We start from the raw sequence: 25,413 nt of genomic DNA, 5'->3' as shown, positions 1-25,413 counted from the left end.
ACTTGCAAGGCAAAGCATCAATTGAAATCATTAGCTTTTTATTTTATTTTACTGGACTGATGGTACCTGCATCTGATGGTCAGTCTCAGCGGAGGGAGAGAGCAGAAGAGGGTCTGCCTCACAGTCCCTGTTCTCTCCCTTCCTGGGTTAGACTGACCTGAGGGGACACAGTCATCCACATGATGGCGAAACTCGAGACACACTACATTATTTGTGCCTCATGCACAAATTCGTTGCTCCTATGACCAGAGAAAGTGAAATATTCCTCAATATTTAAAGACACGACGAGCTGCTAATAATAAAAACGCAGGGCTACTGATACACTTGGCAACTCTTTCGTTGCAGCTGCAGCGTGAGTGGAGTGAGTGCTGACAGTTGTATAAAATCGAGCCCACAGCCATGCAATATCCATAGACAAACATTGGCAGCAGTGCTCAGTGACTTTCAATGTGGCATCCCACAACTGTCCCAGACTATGTTTGGAATATTTATTTCTTGCACAGAATAGGTCAACTTTTGTACTATGGGGGATAGTAGATTGACGCAGGCTAGTGCTTTTGCTGTTCGTTAGGCCTACTCATCTTGTTGGCTGACAAATCAAAGCAGAGCTCACTCCTTTCAAGCTACTTTTTTTCAAATCATTAGTTCCATCATGCAGCCTTACAACGTATCAAAAAGTATAGCCCAACGTTTGTAGAACTAAACTTACATTACTAACTCTAAATTAAGCATATACGAGTACCTATTTATGAATTTTTTGATAACCGCTTAACACAATAGCCGCAGGTGCTTTCTATTTTATTCAGCTTTGTTCAATTGTATTTTTCATTCTATAAAATAATAAAAACAATAATGCCAAAGGAATTCTAAGCACATCTTGTCTGCTAAATTAACTGGTGTAGCCCACAGCCATTTGGCATAGCCAGATCAGGACAACTCAGAGTATGCTATTCTGTTCTTCTGAAATAGACTACCTTTTCTTCATATCATGCTTCTGTAGACCTGTCTAAAATAAATAATGGATTTGGCTATAAGGTGCAGGCTATAGTAAATTGATTTATTAGACTTGTTAAAATGTAGATGTTCCAAAGATCTGCATCAGTGGCTTGTAGGATGTGTGTGGAAGTCAGGAGATGACAAATCGGTTTGTTAATTAGACGTCAATTACCATGAGAACAACAGTTATTTGCTTGACAATTACCGGCTGACAAAATCTTCTGACGGCCACAGCCCTTTACACTCGTACCCGTATGCGGGTTGTGTGGGTTGACTGCTGTAAATTAAGAGGACTCCACGCAGTTTCAAAGATGAGACGTTGAGGATTATAATAAATACTGCTTTGTCATAAAAAGCAAGCCAAACCCTCGTGAGTCCAAATGTGCACTTCACATAAAACTTGTCATATACAGTGTTATCATTTATGATCACTCTGTTTGATGTAGTTACAAGATGAAATGGCATATCCTTGGTTGTTCTGAAGAAAATGAGCCTGTTTGCGCTTTATATTTGACCGGTGTTGTGTGAGGGCGGGGATGCAGAGTTGTGTTCCAAATAAAACGAAGTGTGCTTTTTTTAGTTTCTCAACGGCACAGCTAGAACTCAAAAAAGCACCTTAAATAGGAACAGTGACCACTTGGAGACACCTGTTAGTCCTCTCACTTAAACCCTTGTCATTTTTTGTCTTATGTTGCACCTACCCCACAATTTCCAGGAATATTATGTTCCTGAATGTATCCAGAGTATTTGATTTCTTTTCAACAAATGTGGCAAAAAATAACAGTAAATGTAAAATACACACAAAATCAACAGTGTAATGTTTAGATTCAGTCGTGTCAGGTGAGCTGTTGTGTCCTCTGGTCTAATAATTTTCCCATAATCTCCAAAAACTGTTTCCTTTCATGGTTATGCATATGCTTTTCATATTTATTTTATAAGAAACATTTCAAATTGGCCCTATCTATATAGGCCAATTCCCATGAGTGGAAAGGGTTTAATAAGTAAAGCAGAAATGTACCAGGTTTGTTTAAACTTCCTATTCGATTAGTCTATCTTGCAATTGTTTGTTCGCTCTCTCGTTTTTACTATCCTATGTTTTTATTTAGGCTATTCGTAAACAACTGAGCTGGCCTATAGATTAATTCGATGGTTGATCGCGACAGAGTAGGCCATGCCTAGGCCAACTAGTCACATTGAAATTGAACAGGGATTAAGGAGAAAAAAGGGAAATTAAGATTTTAAAACAATAAGCCAGACAACTGAGTGTCCTCTGCAAAAGGCCCATGATCATCCGAAATAGGAGAGGGGAAAAAAAGAGACCCTATCTGACATCTTGTGCTGCTTTGGTGCTCTACTCTCTTTCCACAATCTACATTGTTCTCTTGCATTATGTTAATTGTCCAACTACTTAGGCTATGGCAATTAGGGAATAGGCCATTTGGCACGTCGCCCTGCTGTGTGCTCACTGCACTGCGCTGTTGTGTGCTGCCAGATTCCGGCAGGGCAGCCAAGTTCACTTACGCTGAACCATCGTTTGTGACATCTCGATGTCGTCCCCGTCGACGATGGCCGTCAAACACCGTCGACAGACGATGCAATCGTAACAAAATTGCCCAACCTTAAAATTAACTCTCATCCCAATGTAAACAATTCAAGGACAGGGACCATAAACTTACTGTCATTCTTCTAGCCACACCATCCAGTTGTGACGCCTCGAGTCTCATTCTCTGGACGATCCGAAGCAGCGATCCTCCCTCTGGTAGGGGCAGTGACCGTAGAGCCAATCCTTTGTTGCCACAGACAAAATGCAACTGGACAGCAGCCTGGTCATTTTTCAGTGCCAGCAGCCCTTGCCACACTATCGGGTACTTCTGCTCAAACAGAGAAAAAATATTTTTATGTGATATAAAAACTGAATATAATTGTGAATAGTTTTCCTTTACTACACTTTATCCTGTCCGCTCTTTCTCTCATCTCGCTGGCCCTGTTCAGTTGTCTCTGTCCAGATGTACCCTCTACTCTCTCTAATGCACTCTTTATTCCCCATTTCAATGTCCAAGTGACTCACTGTGAGCAGCTGCACCATGTTCACAGGTTGCTGTCCAACTTGTTTCACCTTGACATCAGCTTGTGACTGGCTGGGATCTGCACCCTGAGGACCAGAACAAAGTGATTTTAGTATAAAGAAGCTGGTTTTCAAACGTCATTTAAGACACTACCACATGATCATTATTAAATTGTGGAGATATAAAATTACATTGAATAGGGCTTAACTCACTAAGGCAGAAGTGATGTTGAGAGGTACCTGGTTGATCCCAAAAGGAGAGGTCTCAGTGATTTGTGAATGGATGGCCCGGGTGTTGGTGTAAATTCCTGGATACTCCGAGAAAGAAGCTCCCGTCCCTGATGGCAGCAGCTGCACCCTTTGGGGGGACGCCATGGCGGCCATACTTGGCCGAAACCCCATCATCCCATCCTTCAGAGGAGAGTGTGGCCTCTTGACCTCCTGTGGCTTTGTGACATCCTTCTCGGACACACCTTTAGCCAGCAGATGTGCTCTGGGGGACATCGACGAGGCGATGTTGGTAGATGTTGAGGAGGTTGGGACAGTCTCTTGGATGTGTCCCTGGTGTGGCTCTGGGGCCGAGCGCTCTCCCTGAGGGTGGTGCATGAGCACACGCAAGTCCCTGGGCGACATGTATGGGTCCAGCTGCAGCCCGCTATGTAGAGCCCCACGGGGATCCGGCTGCATAGTCTCTGCTTTCAGCTGTGTGGCAGATTGTCTCCCTGCGGCCTGATGAAAGCGCCTGGCATCGTCTTGCTCTCCCTCATGGCCCCTCACATTCCCAGGGTTAACCTTGAGGACTATGTCTCTGCCTACCGCCTGGGGCGAGGTGGGGCGTTGCTGGAGAGGACCAGACCAGGGAGAGGCAAGAGGGTCTCCATGCATCCCGAAACTCATGACAGATAGGGGTGGCGTGTTCACCCTGCCCTCACCTTGAACAAGGTGCCCCATGGGGATTGCTTGGGAGGCACGATGGGGTGACATCCTTCCAATGCCACCGTGAGCACTGTGAGGTTGCATGATGACAGACTGCTCAGGGTGGTGGACACTGGTGACATACTGCTGCATGGCGGGCAGGCCAGAGGGCAGCATCCCAGGGAGGCCTTTGGGAGAGGAGGAGCCGATGGGAGAGGACACTTTAGTGAACGGAGAATGTGGATGGCCTGACTTGCGAGGAGAACGGGGCTCCTGTTTGACCCCACTGAGATGTGAGGGTGTTCTGTCAGTGGCCGAACCGGAAACAAAGCCTACGTGGTTGCCAGCCGGAGAGGGCAGGTGGGGGCTCATTGCAGGACTTATGGCAGAGGTCCAAGATGGTTTACACCCGTCAGCGTTCATAGTGTCAGCCCCATCCACTTTCTTTGGATGCTTCAATAACATTGTGAACTCTGAATGATGGTAACCCATTACTTGTGGATTATTAACTGTCTGCTGGAGCCTCTTCACGACTCCTCCTTGAGGCCCTGATGGGTAGGGAGATTCTAACTTTTCATTACCAGTGTTTTCTTGTTTAATGGAGGAAACCGTTTGTTGCGTCTTAAGGTGCCCATGGTCTGTCTGTATTGGAGGACACTTTGGAGTGTTTGACTGGGAGTGGGTATACATCTCCTGTTTTATCTGGGGCATGGACACTAGCTGCTGAGATTCCATGTCAACTACAGTAGCTGGTGGGATCTGGCTGATTTTGGCACTTATCCTCTGTGGTCCCTCCTTGATCTGTCCTGAGTGACTCAACACCACCACTCCCTCTGAGGTATTCACCCTTAGACCTGGGCTGGAGCCTGTACCCAGACCGGAGCTCTCAACCAAGTACCTCCCAGCACTTCCACCCTCCTCGCCAACTGATGGTCCATGGTACGAACCACTGTCCCGGTCCTCCATGCTGGGCGGCCTGTATGTCTGCTTGGGAAGTGGCATGTCCACTACGGGATTTCTGTCAACTGACATAATAACCTTCTCCATGTCAGGTGGATTGCAAACACGACTGATAACAGAGGTGGCAGTGGAGGCGATAACAGAAATGACCGACTTTGACTCAGGGGATGGTAGTGAGGCTGGGGGCCGGACTACAGACTGAGCTGGATGAGGCCTGTTGTCATTAAGAGAGGTCTTACTAGTCACAGCAACCATTGGGGTATTACTTTCAGGTAGGTGTGGAGGATCCCTAAGGGATAAGGTGCCCAAATTGCTAGGAACAGAACTACTGCATGGGACTGGGAGTGAAACATTTTTGTGCTTCATGAGAATCCTACGCAAGTCACTGTTGTTACGCTCAGTCTCCATGGGCTCAGTGTCAGGGGGAATTGCTGGGTTCTCAAAGGAAGCTGCTGATGCTCTAGGAGAGGAAGGGACACCTACGTCCTTGGACTGGTTGAGCCAATCTGGTGGGGAAACTGGGATCCTGCTTAGCTGTGTGGGCCTGATGTTTGGCCGGGTTGGGGGTGGAGAGAGTGAAGGTGAGATGCACTCAGGTGGTGGTGGTTGTTGTTGTTGAGGCTTGGGGAGAGTGGGACTTTTGGTTGGGGGGCAGACAGGTTTCAGATGTTGAGGTGGAGGTTGCTCTGTAAGGACTGGAGGTAACTTCGATTCTTTAGGCATGTCCGTAGCCTTAGGAGCCAAATGCTCAGTTTTAGGCTTCCAAGAGGTGGTTGTAATGACACCTGCAGCTGAGGTTGAGGGAATAGTTTCTGGAACAGGCTGTGAATTGGAGGGTATGCTGTCTGATGTGATAACAGAGGTGCTCTCCGGTTCTGATGAAATTTCTTTTACAGTGTCCTTTTTGTTTGATTTTTGGCTCTTAGACCGTTTCGGTGTTTTAGCTCTGCCCTTAGCACCCTTCCTGGGTGTAGTTGGGAAAAAGGACTCCCCCTGAATAGGGGATATGTTACTCGCAGGTTCAGCTCCCTTGGTCGGCTGGACAAAGGATGGAATCTCTAGGTCTGAATCCACAGCAGCACTAATTACCGGCTCTTGAGGCAGAGGGACGGGTATATCCTCACCCATAATCGAATCAATGGCAGCAGCAAGTTCATACTCACTAGCAGGATTGGCAGATTTCTCTTCCTCAGTCTCAATTTTTAATTCTGCAGATGGTGGGGCAAGTGGAGTTGGTGACTCTGCTGGGAGGGTTGGGTCTGTCAGTTTAGCAATGTTCTCCACAGCTTGCTCAAGCTCCTGTTCCTGTTGTAGCAAAGTTTTAGGATCTATTGGAGGCTTAGTTTCTGGTGTGCTCTCATCTTTATCCTCGTTGCTAGAACTCACATCTTTTCCTGGACTAGACTCTAATAATGGGTCATTAGTAGATTCGCCTGGTTTGGTCTTTTTAGAAGAATCATCCCCATTTTCAGGTTCCTCATCCCCCATTTGAAGCAAATCTTTCACCTCAGTGACATTTAGTCTGATCTTCAGGTTCTTGAGGACAGGAGATTTTGGAGTCCGTGTCAAGCGTGGAGCTTTTCCTCTCCCACTCTTCTCCATTTTCTCCAATACAGGCAGTTCTTCCACGACTGGTGGTTCAGACTCTTTCTCACCAAATTTAGTTCCACTGACTTTCTCGTCAACAGGGTCCTTTTTCTGCCTGTCTTTATCTCGTGGTTTCTCTGTTCCTAGTTGTTGCTTAACATTCTCCTCTTTCTTTGTCACAACTGGTGCTACAGTATCTTCCTTACACGAGACAGTGGAATCCTGCATGGCCAAACTGTCTTCTGTAAAATCCATCTGCTGAGAAACATCTTCAGGTGGCTCAGTTTTGTCCCCCTTCCTACTTGATCCAGTCGCTATGGGCATGGGTAATTGACTTGCCAAAGCTTTATGACCATGAGGAGAATGTCTGCCTTTTGACACTTTTGAAATTCTGTCACTACTCTCTGATTCATTGGAGTCTGTATCCTTGGTCTCCATTTTTGATCTATCCCCTTTAGCTGTTAACATGTCCTCTCCTTGTCGCCGATTCTTAGGGGGACGTCCCCGCCTTGAAGTAATAGGTGCAAGGGAATCCTGCTCTAACGGTTGCTGAGGGGCTGCTTCCTTGTCTTTGTCTCCACCTCGCTTCCGTGCAGTGCGGGGTGACTCAGTTACATCCTTTCCAGCCCCCTTAATGGCATCTTCCTCAACTGGGGTGGCATACACAGATTTCACATTTCTACGCCTTGCTCTTCCAACAGATATACTCTGCTCTGTGCCATGTTCAGGGTCTGCTCCATGTATGGGAGACTTGCCTGTGGATTTGGAATCTGAGCTTCCCTTTGAAGACTCTGCTCTAGGGGATGATGCACGTTTTGTGCGTTCACTCTTGCGGGTAAGCGGTTTCTCTGAACTAGTTGTTGAAATCAAAGGAGTCAGTGGGACTTGAGTAGGAGACTTACTCTTTTTGTTCTTGGACTTCTGAGGTGGTGAAATTGACTCATCGCCGGTTTCATTATCAACAAGCACCTGGGTCTGATTGAGTTCAAGTTTATTTTCCACCTCTGTATGAGTGTCTGTATTGTCAGTGTTGGTATCATCTTTTGAAACCTCCATCTCCTCAACAGGGTTAGGTGGTGTGGAACTTATAAATTCAGGTGGTAATTCAGGAGGTACCAGCTCAGGCTCTGGTACAGACCTACTCACTGATGTTTCATGAAGGCAATCACTGCTGGAAGACTGCTCAGGGTTCAACATTTTAATATCCTGAGCTATATCTTTAGATTTCTCTTCACAAGGGGATCTTTTAACTTTTCTCACAGAACGGATGTGCTCAGGGGCTGCTGAATTAACAGAAGCAGGGGGCAAAATCTCACAGGGAGATATTTGCGGGAGGGGAGGGAGCTGTTCATTTTCTCTGTTTTCTTTTGTCAAAGGTTCTGGGGCAGCTGGCTCTGGACCCCTTGGCTCTGGAGTAAACATGTCATGCGTTTCCACTGTTGGAGACATCTCTTTGGGTGGAGACATCTCTTTGGGTGGAAGAGGTGGAGACATTTCCTTGGGTGGAAGGGGTGGAGACGTATGCTTGGGTGGAGACATTTCCTTAGGTGGAAGGGGTGGAGACGTATGCTTGGGTGGAGACATTTCCTTAGGTGGAAGGGGTGGAGACGTATGCTTGGGTGGAGACATTTCCTTGGGTGGAAGGGGTGGAGACGTATGCTTGGGTGGAGACATTTCCTTGGGTGGAAGGGGTGGAGACATTTCCTTAGGTGGAAGGGGTGGAGACATTTCCTTGGGTGGAAGGGGTGGAGACAATTCCTTGGGAGGAGACATTTCTTTGGGTGGAAGGGGTGGAGCCACCTGCTTGGGTAGAGACATTTCCTTGGGTGGAAGGGGTGGAGACATTTCCTTGGGTGGAAGGGGTGGAGACATCCCCTTGGGTAGAAAGGGTAGAGGCATTTGCTTAGGTGGAGACATCTCCTTGGGCATAAATGGGGGCTGGGAAATCATGTGGTTCTCAGCAGGGCTAGTAGGTTTAGTCTCTGGATCCATGACCGGTTCTGAGGTTTTAAGAAACTGCAGAGGTTGCTGTTCTGCATCCGGTGACTTCTCCACCCTATTACTATCTATGGAATCTGCTCTTTTTACTTCCTGTAACTGTTGGTCTTTCTGCTGTTGCAGCCGCGTGAACTCCAAAAAGCGGCTATGGAAGAGGACAACTGGTTCTGTGTCAGGCTGCCCATCTGCCAGGCCTTGCTGACCAGTTTGTTGAGCCTGACTTTGCTCAGGGTCCTCATGCTTTCGCTCAAGGTGCTGAAGACGTCTTGAGTCCTGTTCAAAGATTGAGCTGTGTAGGAAACGGGAGGCAAACAGTTCCCTGCGTTCATGTTCCTCTGGCTTGGGCTTGGGGTCTTCCTTCCTGTCATCTAGTTTGTCTTCAGACCCACCACTGCGAATTTTCTTCTTCTTCATGTACCAAGAGGGTGTAGGCCGTGGTGCTGACTCAACCTTTTCAGTATCTTTCCTGCTGCGCAAACCAGCAAAGTGTGAATCATAATCCAAGAAAGACCAGTTGTCCTCCCTAGAGGAGGACAGAGACTTTGCTCGCTCTAGCAGGGCCTTGGTATCTGGTGTGATGGTCTGGTCAAGTGCAAAGGAGTAGAACTTCATCCTCTCCAAAGTGGCAAGCTTGGGGTCTGAAAATCTGTCCACTCGTTGCCTGTCAGAGAAAGGCATAGAAGTGGAGGGCATAGGAGAATGTGGTTTGTGTTCTCTATCCTCTTCAGAATCGGATCGTACTTCCCCAGGCTCCAAATCATGTAAAATTCCATACTCCAAACGCTTGCGATTGTGTGTATTTTTTCCAATGCCTCTGGAGAAGTTTAAGTCGGGTAAAAAATCTTGCTTGACTCTGCTCTCCCAACGTTTTTCCCGCTCTTCTTCACTAAGTTGTAAAGGAGTGTTTGGCTTGGACATTTGCGTTGTATGTGTCCTTTTGACTGCCAGCTCCAGGTCTGGGTGGCTTTTATCCTCCGTTTTAACCTCCCTGAGATGTGAAGATTCCGCAAAGTCCTGCTCAGCATGATGAGAGAAGTGTTGCAAGCCTGGAGATGCAGTGTTGTGCCACTCAGGATCTTCACTCTTTTGCCGGAAGCTCCTGTAGACACGGTCCCCCCTCTTGGCACTGATATCTGCGTCAAATTGCTCTAGTTTCTTGAGTTTATGAGAAGGGAAATGATCGGTGACATCTTGAGGTGGCTTGCCCACTTCATGTACCAGACTGCGGTGTTCAAGGTCCTCCGTTTCTAAGCCTTGTGGACTCCCAGCTTTTTCTTGTTTGTCTGGCTCTTGAAGCTGTTGGTGGAGCCTCCTTTGCTCCATCTGTTTGCGGTAACTCTGGGAGAGGTCAATATCCAGAGGCTCTTCCTTGACACACTTGTCATTGTCTTGTGTACCATATTTGAAAGGGCTCTGTGGATCTTGATCTCTTGCATTGTCTTGGTCCATGTTCCCATCATGGGAGAACCTTCTGGACATACTGTGGCTAGGGTGGCGTTTTGAGTCCATAGGGTCCATGCTCCCATCGGGCAGCTCTTCTTGTCCTCTCATTGCAGGATCCTGACCCTCTTTATGACTGCCAAGAAACACCAGCCTCTCTGATTTGGATCTTGAATCCCTCCGCTGTGAGTCTTTTTGCTGAGCCTTACTGTCACCATCAGTCTCTTTTGTAAAGGCAGTGCTAGCGCCAAAGTCTTGGGATTGACTCCCATCCTCATCTTCCAGCCTTCTCCTCTTCTGTCGAATGGTTCTCCCACTGGCATCTCCAAAGCGCCTCTTTCTCGCAGCCAACCGATCAGAATCCACTGATGGATCTTTCCCTTCATTTCCAGTGTCAGATTTTTGGTGTTTCTTGGATCGTGTTTTACCATCCTTGTCTGCGTTCTCACCTTTCCCCGACTCAAGCCTCTCACTTTTTACAGGTTCATGGCGAGAGGTTGACGTTGTCGGATCTGAAGGAGGGTCGTTGTCACCTTTATATCTCTGTCTGTCAAGGCTGTCTTGGTCTGACACCTTTCCCCTTCCAGAGCCTCCATCCAGACTGGGTTCTAGCTCTGTCTCAGACGGTGGGATGCTGGGAGATTGCACCTTTGCTTTCCTTGACTTACTCTTCTCCCCTTTTTCTTTGTCACCTTTCTCCTTTCGTCTCCCCCGCTTGCTCTTCTCAGCCCCAGCAACACGCTCAGGTTCGACCAGGTGGATGTCTTTTTCCAACCTCTCACTCTTAGAGCTGGCTCCATGTTCCAATGGAGGCGCCTTGTCAGTCTTGTCAAAGCGTGGTGGTGAGAGTGAGCTGCAACTACCACTTCGCTCAGAGGATTGACTGTAGACCCGTCGCTCTGGGTCTCTGGGAGCACGCTCAGATGGTGAAGGGGAGGCAGAAGGGGTGATCGGGCGCCGTGGATGAGAGGGGCTCCACATGCCATGGTCTGCCTCAAAGCGCTCCCGCTCTCTTTCTCGCTCCCTCTGGATGTATGTGTATTTCCGAATGTCCTGCTCAAAAGGATCTCGATATTCCCTGAACTCCCGGGGGTCTTCATGGTAGCGTGGGTCAAAGTGTTCTCCCTGGTAGTGCTCCAATTCAGAATACCGCTCACGGCTGCGGGCAGGATAGTCTCGGCGAGGATCTTCGGGGTAAATGGTGCCAGGGGTGCGTGCATTCTCAAAGTAGGCTCTTTCTGCTGAGAACTCATGGTATGGAGGTCTTGGTCGTTCCTCTCTGTAAAGAAGGGGGTTGTGTAATAGGAGAGAAAAAAAAGAACATTGAAGTGAGATCAAAGTACACCCGAAAACAGTAATTCAAAGTATTCCCTCAAATGCATTCACCTCACATAACAAAATGTTAACTTTACCGTCTTTCAGTTGGAATTTCGTAGAAGTCTCTAATGTCTTGCCCAGAGGCCTGCATAGAGCGATAAAAAGCCATCTGACTCTCTTGGCTGGCAAAATCCACCTGCAGACAGAAAACAAATCAACAATTTGTCTTTCATCTGGTTTACTGTGAAACTGTCAGTAACTAATAAGTCACACTCGTTTAGTCATACCTTTATTTTGTTGCCGCCAATCTTCCAGCCTTTGGTCTCCCTGACAGCTGCCTGTGCAAAATCTGTGTTGTTATACAAGATGAGAGCCATCCCCTTCAACCTGTCAAACACCACCTATAGGAAGAAAAGGGAAAATCATGTTTAGAATAACATGTCTAATATCTAATAGAATGTCAGGGACTTAAAAAACATTGGAGGGGGAGAAAAGAGTATGGACCTTGACTACATGTCCATAGCGGCAGAAGTGACGTGTGAGATATTGCTCTGTTATGTTGGAAGCCAAACCGTCCAGCCAAACACATGTTGTGGGCATACTCTTCCCAAACCCCAGCTGCAAAGGAGACAGAACCAAACAAGGATGAAGAAACAGGAAAAAGAAATACTGGTATGGTTACTTCATTATCACTGAACTCAATTCCCTTTGTACTAACAGAGTGCATTTGGAAAGTACTCAGTCCCCTTGACGTTTTCCACATTTTATGTTACAGCCTTATTCTAACACGTATTAAATTGTTTTTTCGCCCCCTCATTAACTTCTCTAGGGTAGGGGGCAGCATTCTGAATTTTGGATGAAAAGCATGCCCAAATTAAACTGCCTGCTTCTCGGGCCCAGAAGATGATATGCATGTAACTGGTAGATTTGGATAGAAAACACTCTAAAGTTTCCAAAACCATTGAAATAGTGTCTGTGAGTATAACAACTGATTTGGCAGGCGAAAACCTGAGAGAAAAAAACAACTTCCCGAATTGATTTGTTTTGTAGTTTTCTATCCAATGCCATTACAGTATCCATTGACTTAGGACTCAAATTGCAGTTCCTATGCCTTCCACTAGTCTTTAGAAATTGTTTCAGGCGTGTATCCTGAAAAATGAGGAAGTAAGAGCAGTCTGAATGAGTGGACCCGAAAGTGTCACAGAGCTTTTTCATGCGAGCGACCGAGAGAGTGCCTTTGTTTACCTTTTATATTGACGACGTTATTGTCCGGTTGAAATATTATCGATTATTTAGGCTAAAAACAACCTGAGGATTGAATATAAACATCGTTTGACATGTTTCTATGAACTTTACAGATACAATTTGGATTTGTCTGCCTGTTTTGACTGCGTTTGAGCCTGTGGATTACTGAAGAAAACGCGAACAAAACAGAGGTTTTTGGATATAAAGAGACTTTATCGAACAAAAGGAACATTTAATGAGTAAATGAATGTCTGCTGAGTGCAACCATATGAAGATCAAAGGTAAGGGATTCATTTTATCTCTATTTCTGACTTGTGTAACTTCTACTTGGCTGGTTACTGTTTGTAATGATTTGTCTGCTGGGCTATGTTCTCAAATAATCGCAAGGTATGCTTTCGCCGTAAAGCATTTTTTAAATCTGACACCGTGGTTGGATTCACAAGAAGTTCATCTTTAAACCTATGTAAAATATGATTTGTTTTCTGAATTTTTATAATGAGTATTTCTGTATTTGAATTTGGCGCCCAGCAGTTTCACTGGCTGTTGAAGAGGTGGGACGCTAACGTCCCACGTACCCAAGAGAGGTTAATATACACACACACACACACAATACCCCACAATGACAAAGCAAAAAAGTTTATTTTTATGTTTGCTAATGGGTTCAAAATTAAAAACCGAAATATCACATTTAAATAGGTATTCAGACCCTTTAAATCAGTACTTTGTTGAAGCACATCTGGCAGCGATTACAACCTTGAGTCTTCTTGGGTATGACGCTACAAGCTTGGCACACCTGTATTTGGGGAGTTTCTCCCATTCGTCTCTACAGATCCTCTCAAGCTCTGTCAGGTTGGACGGGGAGCGCCACTGCACAGCTATTTTCAGGTTTCTTCAGAAATGTTAGACTGGGTTCAAGTCCGGGCTCTGGCTGAGCCACTCAAGGACATTCAGTAACTTGTTCCGAAGTCATTCCTGCGTTGTCTTGGCTGTGTGCTTAGAGTCATTGTCCTGTTGGAAGGTGAACCTTTGCCACAGTCAGAGCTCCTGAGCAGGTTCTCATCAAGGATCTCTCTGTACTTTAGTCATGATCAAGGGAAAGATGAACAGAGCAGTCTCCCAATTCCTGCCTCTGAAGAACATCCCCACAGCAGGATGCTGCAACCACCACACTTCACCGTAGAGATGGTGCCAGGTTTCCTCCAAATGTGATGCTTAGCATTCAGGCCAAAGAGTTCAATCTTGGTTTCATCAGACCAGAGAATCTTGTTTCTCATGGTCTGAGTCTGTGCCTTTTGGCAAACTCCAAGCAGGCTGTAATGTGCCTTTTACGGAAGAGTGGCTTCCATCTGGCCACACTACCATAAAGGCCTGATTGGTAGAGTGCTGCAGAGATGGTTGTTCTTCTGAGGGTTCTCCCATCTCCACAGAGGAACTCAGGAGCTCTGTCAAAGTAACCATTGGGTCCTTGGTCACCTCCCTGACCAAGGACCTTCTCCCCCTATTGCTCAGTTTGGCAGGGCGGCCAGCTCTAGGAAGAGTCTTTGTGGATCCAAACTTCTTCCATTTAAGAATGATGAACTGTGTTCTTATGGACCTTCAATGCTGCAGAAATGTTTTGGTACCCTTCCCCAGATCTGTGCCTCGACACAATCCTATCTCAGAGCTCTACGGACAATTCCTTCGACCTCATGGCTTGGTTTTTGGTCTGACATGCACTGTCAACTGTGGGACTTTATAGACAGGTGTGTGCCTTTCAAAATCATGTCCAATCAACTGAATTTACCACAGGTGGACTCCAAGAAAGTTGTAGAAACATCTTAAGGATGATCAATGGAAACCGGATGCACCTGAGCTCAATTTTTGAGTCTCATAGCAAAGGGTATGAATACTTATGGAAATAAGGTATTTCTGTTATTTATTTTTTAATAAATGAGCATTTGTCATTATGGGGTAGTGTGTGTAGATTGTAGAGGTCGATCGATTAATCGGAATGGCCGATTAATTAGGGCCGATTTCAAGTTTTGTATTTTTGGACACCGATTTGGCAGTTTTTTTTTTATACCTTTATTTAATCTTTATTTAACTAGGCAAGTCAGTTAAAGAACACATTCTTATTTTCAATGACGGCCCAGGAACGGTGGGTTAACTTCCTCGTTCAAGGGCAGAACGACAGATTTTTTACCTTGTCAGCTCGGGGGATTCAATCTTGCAACCTTACAGTTAACTAGTCCAACGCTCTAACCACCTGATTACATTGCACTCCACGAGGAGCCTGCCTGTTACAGTAGAAGCAAAGGTAAGTTGCTAGCTAGCATTAAACTTGTCTTATAAAAAACAATCAATCAATCATAAATCACTAGTTAACTACACATGGTTGATGATATTACTAGTTTATCTAGCGTGTCCTGCGTTGCATATAATCGATGCGGTGCGTACGTTGCTCCAATGTGTACCTAACCATAAACATCAATGCCTTTCTTAAAATCAATACACAGAAGTAAATATTTTTAAACCTGCATATTTAGCTAAAAGAAATCCAGGTTAGCAGGCAATATTAACCAGTTGAAATTGTGTCACTTGCGTTCATTGCACGCAGAGTCAGTGTATATGCAACAGTTTGGGCCGCCTAATTTGCCAGAATTTTACATAATTATGACATAACATTGAAGGTTGTGCAATGCAACAGGAATATTTAGACTTATGGATGCCACCCGTTAGATAAAATACGGAACGGTTCCGTATTTCACTGAAAGAATAAACATCTTGTTTTCGAGATGATAGTTTCCGGATTCGACCATATTAATGACCTAAGGCTCGTATTTCTGTGTGTTATTATGTTATAACTAAGTCTATGATTTGATAGAGCAGTCTGAGCAGTGTTAGGCAGCAGCAGGCTCGTAAGCATTCATTCAAACAGCACTTTCCTGCGTTTTGCCAGAAGCTCTTCGCTGCTTCAAGCCTATCAACTCCCGAGATTAGGCTGGTGTAACCGATGTGAAATGGCTAGCTAGTTAGCAGGGTGCGCGCTAATAGCGTTTCAAACGTCACTCGCTCTGAGACTTGGAGTAGTTATTCCCCTTGCTCTGCATGGGTAACGCTGCTTCGAGGGTGGCTGTTGTCGTTGTGTTCCTGGTTCGAGCCCAGGTAGGAGCGAGGAGAGTGATGGAAGCTATACTGTTACACTGGCAATACTAAAGTGCCTATAAGAACATCCAATAGTCAAAGGTTAATGAAATACAAATGGTATAGAGAGAAATAGTCCTATAATTCCTATAATAACTACAACCTAAAACTTCTTACCTGGGAATATTGAAGACTCATGTTAAAAGGAACCACCAGCTTTCATATGTTCTCATGTTCTGAGCAAGGAACTTAAACATTAGCTTTCTTACATGGCACATATTGCACTTTTACTTTCTTCTCCAACACTTTGTTTTTGCATTATTTAAACCAAATTGAACATGTTTCATTATTTATTTGAGGCTAAATTGATTGTATTGATGTATTAAGTTAAAATAAGTGTTCATTCAGTATTGTTGTAATTGTCATTATTACAAATAAATAACTAAATAAAAATTGGCCGATTAATCGGTATCGGCTTTTTTTTGGGTCCTCCAATAATCGGTATCGGCGTTGAAAAATCATAATCGGTCGACCTCTAGTAGATTGATGAGGATTTTTGTTTTTATTTAATACATTTTAGGATAATGCTGTAATGTAACAAAATGTGGAAAAAGGGAAGGTGTCTGAATACTTTCCGAATGCACTGTACATAAGAGGTTAGGGCAATATAGATTTAGGAATAATACCTTGAGCCGGTTGCTCCCCAAATACTCTCCATCCATCTTCTTTATAGCTTTGCAGACACTGACAATATCAGAATACTGCACAAAGGCGTATTGAGGAACACCATTAACCTTTTTAATGTCAATATCCTGTGGGAGGGATGACAAAATGGATTTTTAAAAATATATATTTTAGAGGTGACATTTCACTTGCATAACCTTTCAGTGGCCAGTAACACACATACCACAATCTCTCCAAAGCGCTGAAAGATATCAAGGAGTTGTTGGTAACTGGTGGTCTTCTCCAAGTTGCCGATAAACAGGGTCCTAGTCGCCTTGGGGTGGAATTCATCAATCCGTCCATCCAAAGGCCTGAATTCATTCTCGCTCTCTGTTTCTGAGGGAAAGACATCTATTACAATCACCAAACAAGACAAGTACACTCAACAGTATGTGAATGAGCCCTCATTACAATACACATCATTGGTATTGAAGGCCCAAGCTCAAATAATGATTGAATTACAGATGTGGTATTACATTTCAACAATCTAAAACGTTTCATACCAGGGCCGTTCCAGGCAGAAACCTCGATCATCATGCCGAAGAAAAGCTTTCCTTTGGAGACGTTGAGGGCTTTCTCTTGGTCTTCCTGCTGTCTGAAGAACACCAGACCATATCGGTCCTCCAAGGCCCCGTGGATCTGCACGGATGTCACTTTCCCATGTTTCTTGAACTCATGGAACAGTCCATCTTTTAAACTTGTGTCTGGAGAGGGAAAAGGACAGTTAATTGACGGGTCACGCAGCTGCATTGTTAAGGACAAAATGAAATGTTATGTAAAGGTTGAAAATCCGAGGGAGAATTGCTTTGATAAGCTAGCTCTACAGCTCACCATAGCAGAGGAGGTACGCTATTTATTAGTGACCCCCTTCATAATGTCATGGTGCACAGCAAAGTGCAGCCAGAATGCATGTTTGTGTGTATACTGCTAGGTAGTGGTACTCGCCTGTGGAGCGCACTGGTAGGTTCTGCACCCTGATGCCAAAGCTTCTGCGTGGTTCGTCACCTTCCATCACCATAGAGCACGGCTGAGAGGGGGGTGCATGTGTAGCAGAGGACTGAACAGAGCGTGCATGAGACCCATCACTTGAGCTGCTGTTTGAATCGCTGCTGCCAAACGGACAAATGTGAGATAAGAGGGAAATGTTCAGAGGGTCTTCAGCTAACATTATAAATAGAGGGTACGTCTGTATGCATCTCAGGTCAGTGAAATTCTCTCCATAATCCTACAGTCAACAATGTATTTTAAACTCTTTTACAACTGGGTAAATTTAATGTTCCCATCTCTTGCACACATGTCTACAACACAGGCTAATTGACTGAATTGTGCTCCATCCATAATGAACAAACATCCGCACTATCACAGAAGCACATCCTACCTGCCACTGCCAGTACTGCTGGTGCTGCTGACAGAATCAGAGCTAGAGGACCTACTGCGGGACCTAGAGCGTGGACCTCTACCTGGGGAGAGGGGGGCTCTTTTGGGGGAATGTGGGGCTTTGGGCGTTTGCCCCGTGGTCCTTTGCGGGGAGGGGTGTCGAGATTGTGAAGAATGAGATGACCGACTGCGGCGATGGTAAGTTCTGTCAACACGACGCCCTCTGTCATCTCGATAAGGGTCGCGCCGCGCAGCACTAGACAAGGTGAAGGGATCTCCTCGGATCCTGGACTCAAAATGAGGCTCCGGGGTTTCAAAGCTCCCACCCATAGCGCCAGCACTTCCAGGCCCAGGGCTAACTCCAGCTGCAAACATGGTGCGATCGCGGTAATAGTCTGCGTTGTAGTGACGCTGTCTATCAAAAGTGCCACCGCGCTCATGGTGTCCATAGGGGCTGTGATCATATGCACGCTCCCGGCTCTCTGAGCTGTTGGAAGACACATGCAAAGGATGGATAGAAAGGGAAGAGTGGAGAGAGAGAGAGAAAGAGGGGGAGAGAGTCTGTTATTGTGACTCCAAAAATACTTATAGAAAAACTTGCAGATAACTATTGGACAGTTCCAATACACAATGACGTTTCAAATAGGCAAGTGCACTGTAAAAACGTCAACTTAAATACACAAACAAAACCGGAATGCTGCGGAGCGCTGGTTCTATAGAGGACAGTGGTTTGTGATTCCATTAGGAACAATAGAATACATTAGGGCATTTGGTCAATTCAAACGATGGTTGGTAGGTAGTACATTTTATTACGTCCTTCTCTAGTATTTATGCTGACAGACAACAGCTTGTATACGTTAATAAAATGGGGGCAGATCTATTCTGATAGTGGCATAGAGCAAGGTCAGGTAACCCAAGGACATGAAACCAAATATAAGGGCCAAGCTGAGACTAAAGAATGCATCTACACACATTGTTGAGAATTTATTTTCTTTTGGCTAAACGTAACACTACCACAACCGTAATGATGGGCTGGAAAGCTGTTGAACTCTACCGTTGACTATAATCATCTGGAATCTGTGTCGCGTCACATTTGGCATTTTTCAACTCCTACTCCCTCAGATCAAAGACCACTTGTGAATCAAGTAAGAACAGGGGGGTCTCGTAGGTGAGGGAAATGCTGGCGGACCTGCTGGAGCTTAACTAGCCTATACTAGGCCACCTAGTAACTAGGAGGAGCAAAAGCATAGAAGGGAGAGAAAGACAGGAGAGAGGGAGGGACAAAAATAAGAGAGCAAGAGAGCAAGGAAGACAAGCCATTGGCACAGATGGTGTCTGCAGAAGCCCCCTGGCCCAAGCAGCTGTGTCTTTTTCACTAAAAGCTCTAACAATTAGTGCAGGAGACGAGGAAAGAGACAAGGGTGCAAATCTGGGTTAGGAAAAGAGATGCAGAGGGCAGGACAATACCAACCTTTTCCAAAAGCGGTAACCGAACCTATAATCCCAAATACAATCTAGGACAGAAATGGTGTGAGCAGGATTTTTTTTTTAAATTAAAAAAAAAAAACTGAGCAAAAATGTTTGTTGTCACCATGCGTATAGTCTTCGACGTTCGAGAAGAACAGCAGGTTAGGTAGGTATCTGAGGTATAATCCGTAATTTCTTAATCTCTTTGTTTGATGGAAAAAGGAAGAAAACAAAATAACCAAAGCAATGGATTTCTTATGACAAATATTGATGCAGTAGTAAAGTTATGATTTGGGAAAAAAACGATGAGTCACACATAGCAGTGCATTCCAAAAGTGACACTAGAGATGGGCCAGACTGAAAATGTCCAATTTGCTTATGGCAACCTAGTATAAAGAAGCAAAAAAGCATGAGTTGTCTGCATACTACTGTCCAAAATAGAGACGGGTATTATTCCTCTTCAAAACTAGGAAGCCAGTTTGCATACACTCCTGTAAAAAAAACAGTATCTTCTCTCACCAAAATGCATGGAATAATCCTAGTCCACAGCAACGTAATTAATTCCTTAAAATAGGCCTATTCCATATCCCACGGGCAAAATAGACCGTCTACTCCCATCACTTTGTGTAGATGACGTCCTCTTCAGTCTTCATTCGATTTTCGCTGAAAATGCTGATGTTCCTATTCTTTGTTCGTAACCCAAACCAAATACTGATGCTGAGAGGATATACAGCTAAATCCACACTGGAGCGGAATAATCCAGCAATGGAAATGCGGTTACACATGTGTACATCCTATACCCAACATCCTTACATCCAATACGGGGGTTACATCCATTCTTCCATGAGGCAGGTACATCCAAAATGCATGTCTTCAGTTGTCTTCATGGCCATCGCTCTCTCCCCAAAAATATTTCCATGGAATTTCTTGATGTGTGTTCTGTTACTCCCCAGTTTCTCTTTAGTTCCTTTTGATATAAGCACCTTACTAAATTACAATTATACCCTGTAAAATATTGTTTCCTTGTCTGAAAATGATCAATTAGCGGTGAATGATGTACTGATGGGGCACTGTGATGACTGATGCCTAGCCAATTTACGTCCTTACAATGGCAACTTACATCCTTTGGTCCATGATGTTATTTAAATCCAGACAAGTAGCAGACATCCTTGGTTTGGAGACATCCAGAAAAATAGTTTATGTCCAGCAGTGGAAAAAGGTGGTGAACGGAAAAAATACTCCCTGTCTTTTCTGATGTATAGTCCATACGTAAATTAACCTGTCCGAAAATATAGGGGTATTAAATCCATCACAGGCAACGATTTACTTCCAAGCAACGACGATCCCAGGTAAATCGTGGTTAGAATCCATGGTTCGGAAAATCTAATTACCCCCAAAAATTCACCAGGATAAATTCCAACAAATGTGATATATCCAAAATCACCAGGATATTCCCCACAGGTGTAATATCCAACTTGAAAGCAGGATACGTCTCACACAATAAATCCGAAATTTTGAATGATAATACCTCATATCCATACCTTTAAATGACCAATAGATTTGCATAAATATTTCACTTAGATCCCGCGAGAAAGGACAGGTCTGTGCAGACGGAGAAGGGATCGTTTCCTAGGTTACCTTTATATGAAACTGTAAGGAATATATTCTCCTTGTTCTATTAATAACCCAACAAGGAAATCATGTGATTGCGGGATAATTTTTTTTTTACTGACACCCTGATCCCTCAGAGGTGACCATGTCCACTTACCCATCTCTTATCCGTTCATAACGCCCCTCTCTGGTGTGAATGGACACTGGGGGGCCAAACACTGGACCCACTGCCCCCCTAGAGAATCCTGAAACATCCCGCCCGTGACTGCTCGAGGGGGGGTTGTCATCAAGGCCCCGAACAGCACTAGGGACAGACCCAGGTTCATTGTAGTCAGTGCGCAGGTCCCTGTCCCCCATCTTGTTGACAGCATTGTGAGCCTTCTGTGCACTTTTGATATCCACAAAATCCACAAAGGCTGCCACGCCGCCCTCCGACCCACGCTTCCGCAGGACCTTGACGCTCTCGACGCGTCCATAGCTGAGGAGCAAGAACAAAAAGGGAAGAGACGTCACACTTTATTGAGAGGACTATGTACGTGTCCCTTCACTCATGAGCATAATAATCAGTTGGAAATACATAATTAACTTGTTATGGATAGGGGGCAGCATTTTCACATTTGGATGAAAAGCATGCCCAGAGTAAACTGCCTGCTACTCAGTCCCAGTTGCGAATATATGCATATTATAGTAGATTTGGATAGAAAACACTCTGAAGTTTCTAAAACTGTTTGAATGATGTCTGTGAGTATAACAGAACTCATATGGCAGGCGAAAACCTGAGAAAAATCCAACCAGGAAGTGGGAAATTGAGGTTTGTAGGTTTTCAACTCTTGGCCTATTGAATACACAGTGTCTATGGGGTCATTTTGCACTTCCTAAGGCTTCCACTAGATGTCAACAGTCTTTAGAACCTTGTTTGATGCTTCTACTGTGAAGTGGGGCCGAAAGAGAGGGGAAAGAGTCAGGGCTCTGGCAGAATGCCAGGAGCTCGTGACGCTCGTTCACGTGAGAGCGAGCTCTGTTCCATTGCTTTTCTGAAGACAAAGGAATTCTCCGGTTGGAACATTATTGAAGATTTATGTTAAAAACATCCTAAAGATTGATTCTATACTTCGTTTGACATGTTTCTACGGACTGTAATATGACTTTGTCTGAACTTTTGCCTGGACCTGCCCGCAAAAGGAGTAATTTGGACATAAATGGACTTTATGGAACAAATCAAACATTTATTGTGGAACTGGGATTCCTGGGAGTGCATTCTGATGAAGATCATCAAAGGTAAGTGAAAATTTATAATGCTATTTCTGACTTATGTTGACTCCAACATGGCGGATATCTCTTTGGGTTGATTTGTCTTCTGAGCGCTGTACTCAGAATATTGCATGGTTTGCTTATTCCCGTGATTTAAAAAAAAAATCTGACACAGCGTTTGCATTAAGGAGAAGTATATCTTTAAATCTGTGAATAACACTTGTATCTTTTATCAATGTTTATTATGAGTATTTCTGTGATTTGATGTGGCTCTGTGCAAATTAGCGGGATGTTTTGGAGGCTAAGCCAAATGTAAACTGAGGTTTTTGGATATAAATATGAACTTGATCGAATAAAACATACATGTATTGTGTAACATGTTGTCCTGGGAGTGTCATCTGATGAAGAATATCAAAAGTTAGTGATTCATTTTATCAATATTTCTGCTTTTTGTGACTCCTCTCTTTGGTTGGAAAATCACTGTATGCTTTCTGTGACTAGTTGCTGACCTAACATAATGATATGTTCTAGCGGAACCCCAGTCCTAGACAGGTTAAGAGCCCCGACGCTTGCTCTAAAAATTAACATGCATCGTTCATATCAGTGAGAAACAAATTTCAAAAAACATAACAGGTTCATCCTTAATTAAGAGTCTAAGTAACATAATACAAAGATCCCCATAAAAATCTGTCAGTTTAAGCTAGAGATAGTTGTTATGCATGGGCTGCGTGTCAATCCACCACATCCGCCTACAAAGTCGCCCTTCTGCATCTGAGGTGGAAGGTGGCCGAGCAACAGACGTGTTTGTCAGACCATAAGACATGCCGAAAATTTGTCTTCTCACTAAAACGGCTAGCATTCCAACGGTTTGACCGACAAACACGATGGTGTTCTCCGTTTTGCGCTACGACCCCCTCAAGCACCAAGGGACTTGTCTGAAGTCGGTAACGCTGATGTGCCAACTAAAGTCTGTTGCGCCCAAACCATTTGGGCTACAAACTAATATTATCCGACTGTGGAAAGGGAAGACTCACAATGGAGTTCTCAGTTTTACTCTACGGCCACCACGTGTCACTGGACTCGTCTGAAGGTAACCCATACAAATGAATGGAAGTATGGAGGTAGTCTTAGGCCAACAAAAAGGGGTTAAATGAGTCGAAAAATATATACACTGCTCAAAAAAATAAAGGGAACACTAAAATAACACATCCTAGATCTGAATGAATGAAATATTCTTATTAAATACTTTTTTCTTTACATAGTTGAATGTGCTGACAACAAAATCACACAAAAATTATCAATGGAAATCAAATTTATCGACCCATGGAGGTCTGGATTTGGAGTCACACTCAAATTAAAGTGGAAAAACCACACTACAGGCTGATCCAACTTTGATGTAATGCCCTTAAAACAAGTCAAAATGAGGCTCCGTAGTGTGTGTGGCCTCCACGTGCCTGTATGACCTTCCTACAACGCCTGGGCATGCTCCTGATGAGGTGGCGGATGGTCTCCTGAGGGATCTCCTCCCAGACCTGGACTAAAGCATCCCCCAACTCCTGGACAGTCTGTGGTGCAACGTGGCGTTGGTGGATGGAGCGAGACATGATGTCCCAGATGTGCTCAATTGGATTCAGGTCTGGGGAACGGGCGGGCCAGTCCATAGCATCAATGCCTTCCTCTTGCAGGAACTGCTGACACACTCCAGCCACATGAGGTCTAGCATTGTCTTGCATTAGGAGGAACCCAGGGCCAACCGCACCAGCATATGGTCTCACAAGGGGTCTGAGGATCTCATCTCGGTACCTAATGGCAGTCAGGCTACCTCTGGCGAGCACATGGAGGGCTGTGCAGCCCCCAAAAGAAATGCCACCCCACACCATGACTGACCCACCGCCAAACCGGTCATGGTGTGGGGTGGCATTTCTTTTGGGGGCTGCACAGCCCTCCATGTGCTCGCCAGAGGTAGGATGTTGCAGGCAGCAGAACGTTCTCCACGGCGTCTCCAGACTCTGTCACGTCTGTCACATGTGCTCAGTGTGAACCTGCTTTCATCTGTGAAGAGCACAGGGCGCCAGTGGCGAATTTGCCAATTTTGGTGTTCTCTGGCAAATGCCAAACGTCCTGCACGGTGTTGGGCTGTAAGCACAACCCCCACCTGTGGACGTCGGGCCCTCATACCACCCTCATGGAGTCTGTTTCTGACCGTTTGAGCAGACACATGCACATTTGTGGCCTGCTGGAGGTCATTTTGCAGGGCTCTGGCAGTGCTACTCCTTGCACAAAGGCGGAGGTAGCGGTCCTGCTGCTGGGTTGTTGCCCCCCTACGGCCTCCTCCATGTCTCCTGATGTACTGGCCTGTCTCCTGGTAGCGCCTCCATGCTCTGGACACTACGCTGACAGACACAGCAAACCTTCTTGCCACAGCTCGCATTGATGTGCCATCCTGGATGAGCTGCACTACCTGAGCCACTTGTGTGGGTTGTAGACTCCGTCTCATGCTACCACGAGTGACAGCACCGCCAGCATTCAAAAGTGACCAAAACATCAGCCAGGAAGCATAGGAACTGAGAAGTGGTCTGTGGTCACCACCTGCAGAACCACTCCTTTATTGGGGGTGTCTATTCCATTTGCACAACAGCATGTGAAATTTATTGTCAATCAGTGTTGCTTCCTAAGTGGACAGTTTGATTTCACAGAAGTGTGATTGACTTGGAGTTACATTGTGTTGTTTAAGTGCTCCCTTTATTTTTTGAGCAGTGTATAAAGCAATCCTGAGCGTTCTAATATTTCCTAGATATAGGACAGACAATTCAAAATATTCCGTCTGATTTTTTTTGACTGTCTGCCATTTATGAATGTGTTATTCAATGTGTTTCTATGGGTTATAAACTCAGCAAAAAAAGAAACGTCCCTTTTTCAGGACGCTATCTTTCAAAGAGAATTTGTAAAAATCCAAATAACTTGCAGATCTTCATTGTAAAGGGTTTAAACACTTTTTCCCATGCTTGTTCAATGAACCACAAACAATTAATGAACATGCACCTGTGGAACAGTCGTTAAGACACTAACAGCAATTAAGGTCACAGTTATGAAAACTTAGGACACTAAAGAGGCCCTTCTACTGACTCTGAAAAACACTAAAAGAAACATGCCCAGGGTCCCTGTTCATCTGCGTGAACGTGCCTTAGGCATGCTGCAAGGAGGAATTAGGACCGCAGATGTGGCCAGGGCAATAAATTGCAATGTCCGTACTGTGAGATGCCTAAGACAGCGCTAAAGGGAGACAAGACAGACAGCTGATCGTCCTCGCAGTGTCAGACCACGTGTAACAACATCTG

The 25,413-nt window shown here is 45.0% G+C and overlaps 1 protein-coding gene across 1 annotated transcript in view; it reads right to left on the bottom strand.

The window, feature by feature from the left end:
* LOC120021773 (msx2-interacting protein-like) overlaps positions 1-25,413 on the bottom strand; it is a 34,055-nt gene that overhangs the window by 4,434 nt on the left and 4,208 nt on the right. The window contains exons 2-13 of the mRNA XM_038965625.1: positions 20,982-21,302; positions 17,748-18,233; positions 17,315-17,478; positions 16,873-17,073; positions 16,554-16,705; positions 16,333-16,458; positions 11,783-11,896; positions 11,566-11,679; positions 11,374-11,474; positions 3,275-11,240; positions 3,065-3,148; positions 2,673-2,867 (exon numbers count right to left, since the gene is read on the bottom strand). Of these exons, the coding sequence (XP_038821553.1) occupies positions 2,673-2,867; positions 3,065-3,148; positions 3,275-11,240; positions 11,374-11,474; positions 11,566-11,679; positions 11,783-11,896; positions 16,333-16,458; positions 16,554-16,705; positions 16,873-17,073; positions 17,315-17,478; positions 17,748-18,233; positions 20,982-21,302 (10,024 nt within the window). The remainder of the gene's footprint in view (positions 1-2,672; positions 2,868-3,064; positions 3,149-3,274; positions 11,241-11,373; positions 11,475-11,565; positions 11,680-11,782; positions 11,897-16,332; positions 16,459-16,553; positions 16,706-16,872; positions 17,074-17,314; positions 17,479-17,747; positions 18,234-20,981; positions 21,303-25,413) is intronic.

This window comes from Salvelinus namaycush, chromosome 2 (assembly GCF_016432855.1).
Source record: "Salvelinus namaycush isolate Seneca chromosome 2, SaNama_1.0, whole genome shotgun sequence".
NCBI classification, from domain to species: Eukaryota; Metazoa; Chordata; class Actinopteri; order Salmoniformes; family Salmonidae; genus Salvelinus; species Salvelinus namaycush.
Note: the sequence above shows the minus strand (reverse complement) of the source record. Positions and strands in the feature narration are given on the sequence as shown.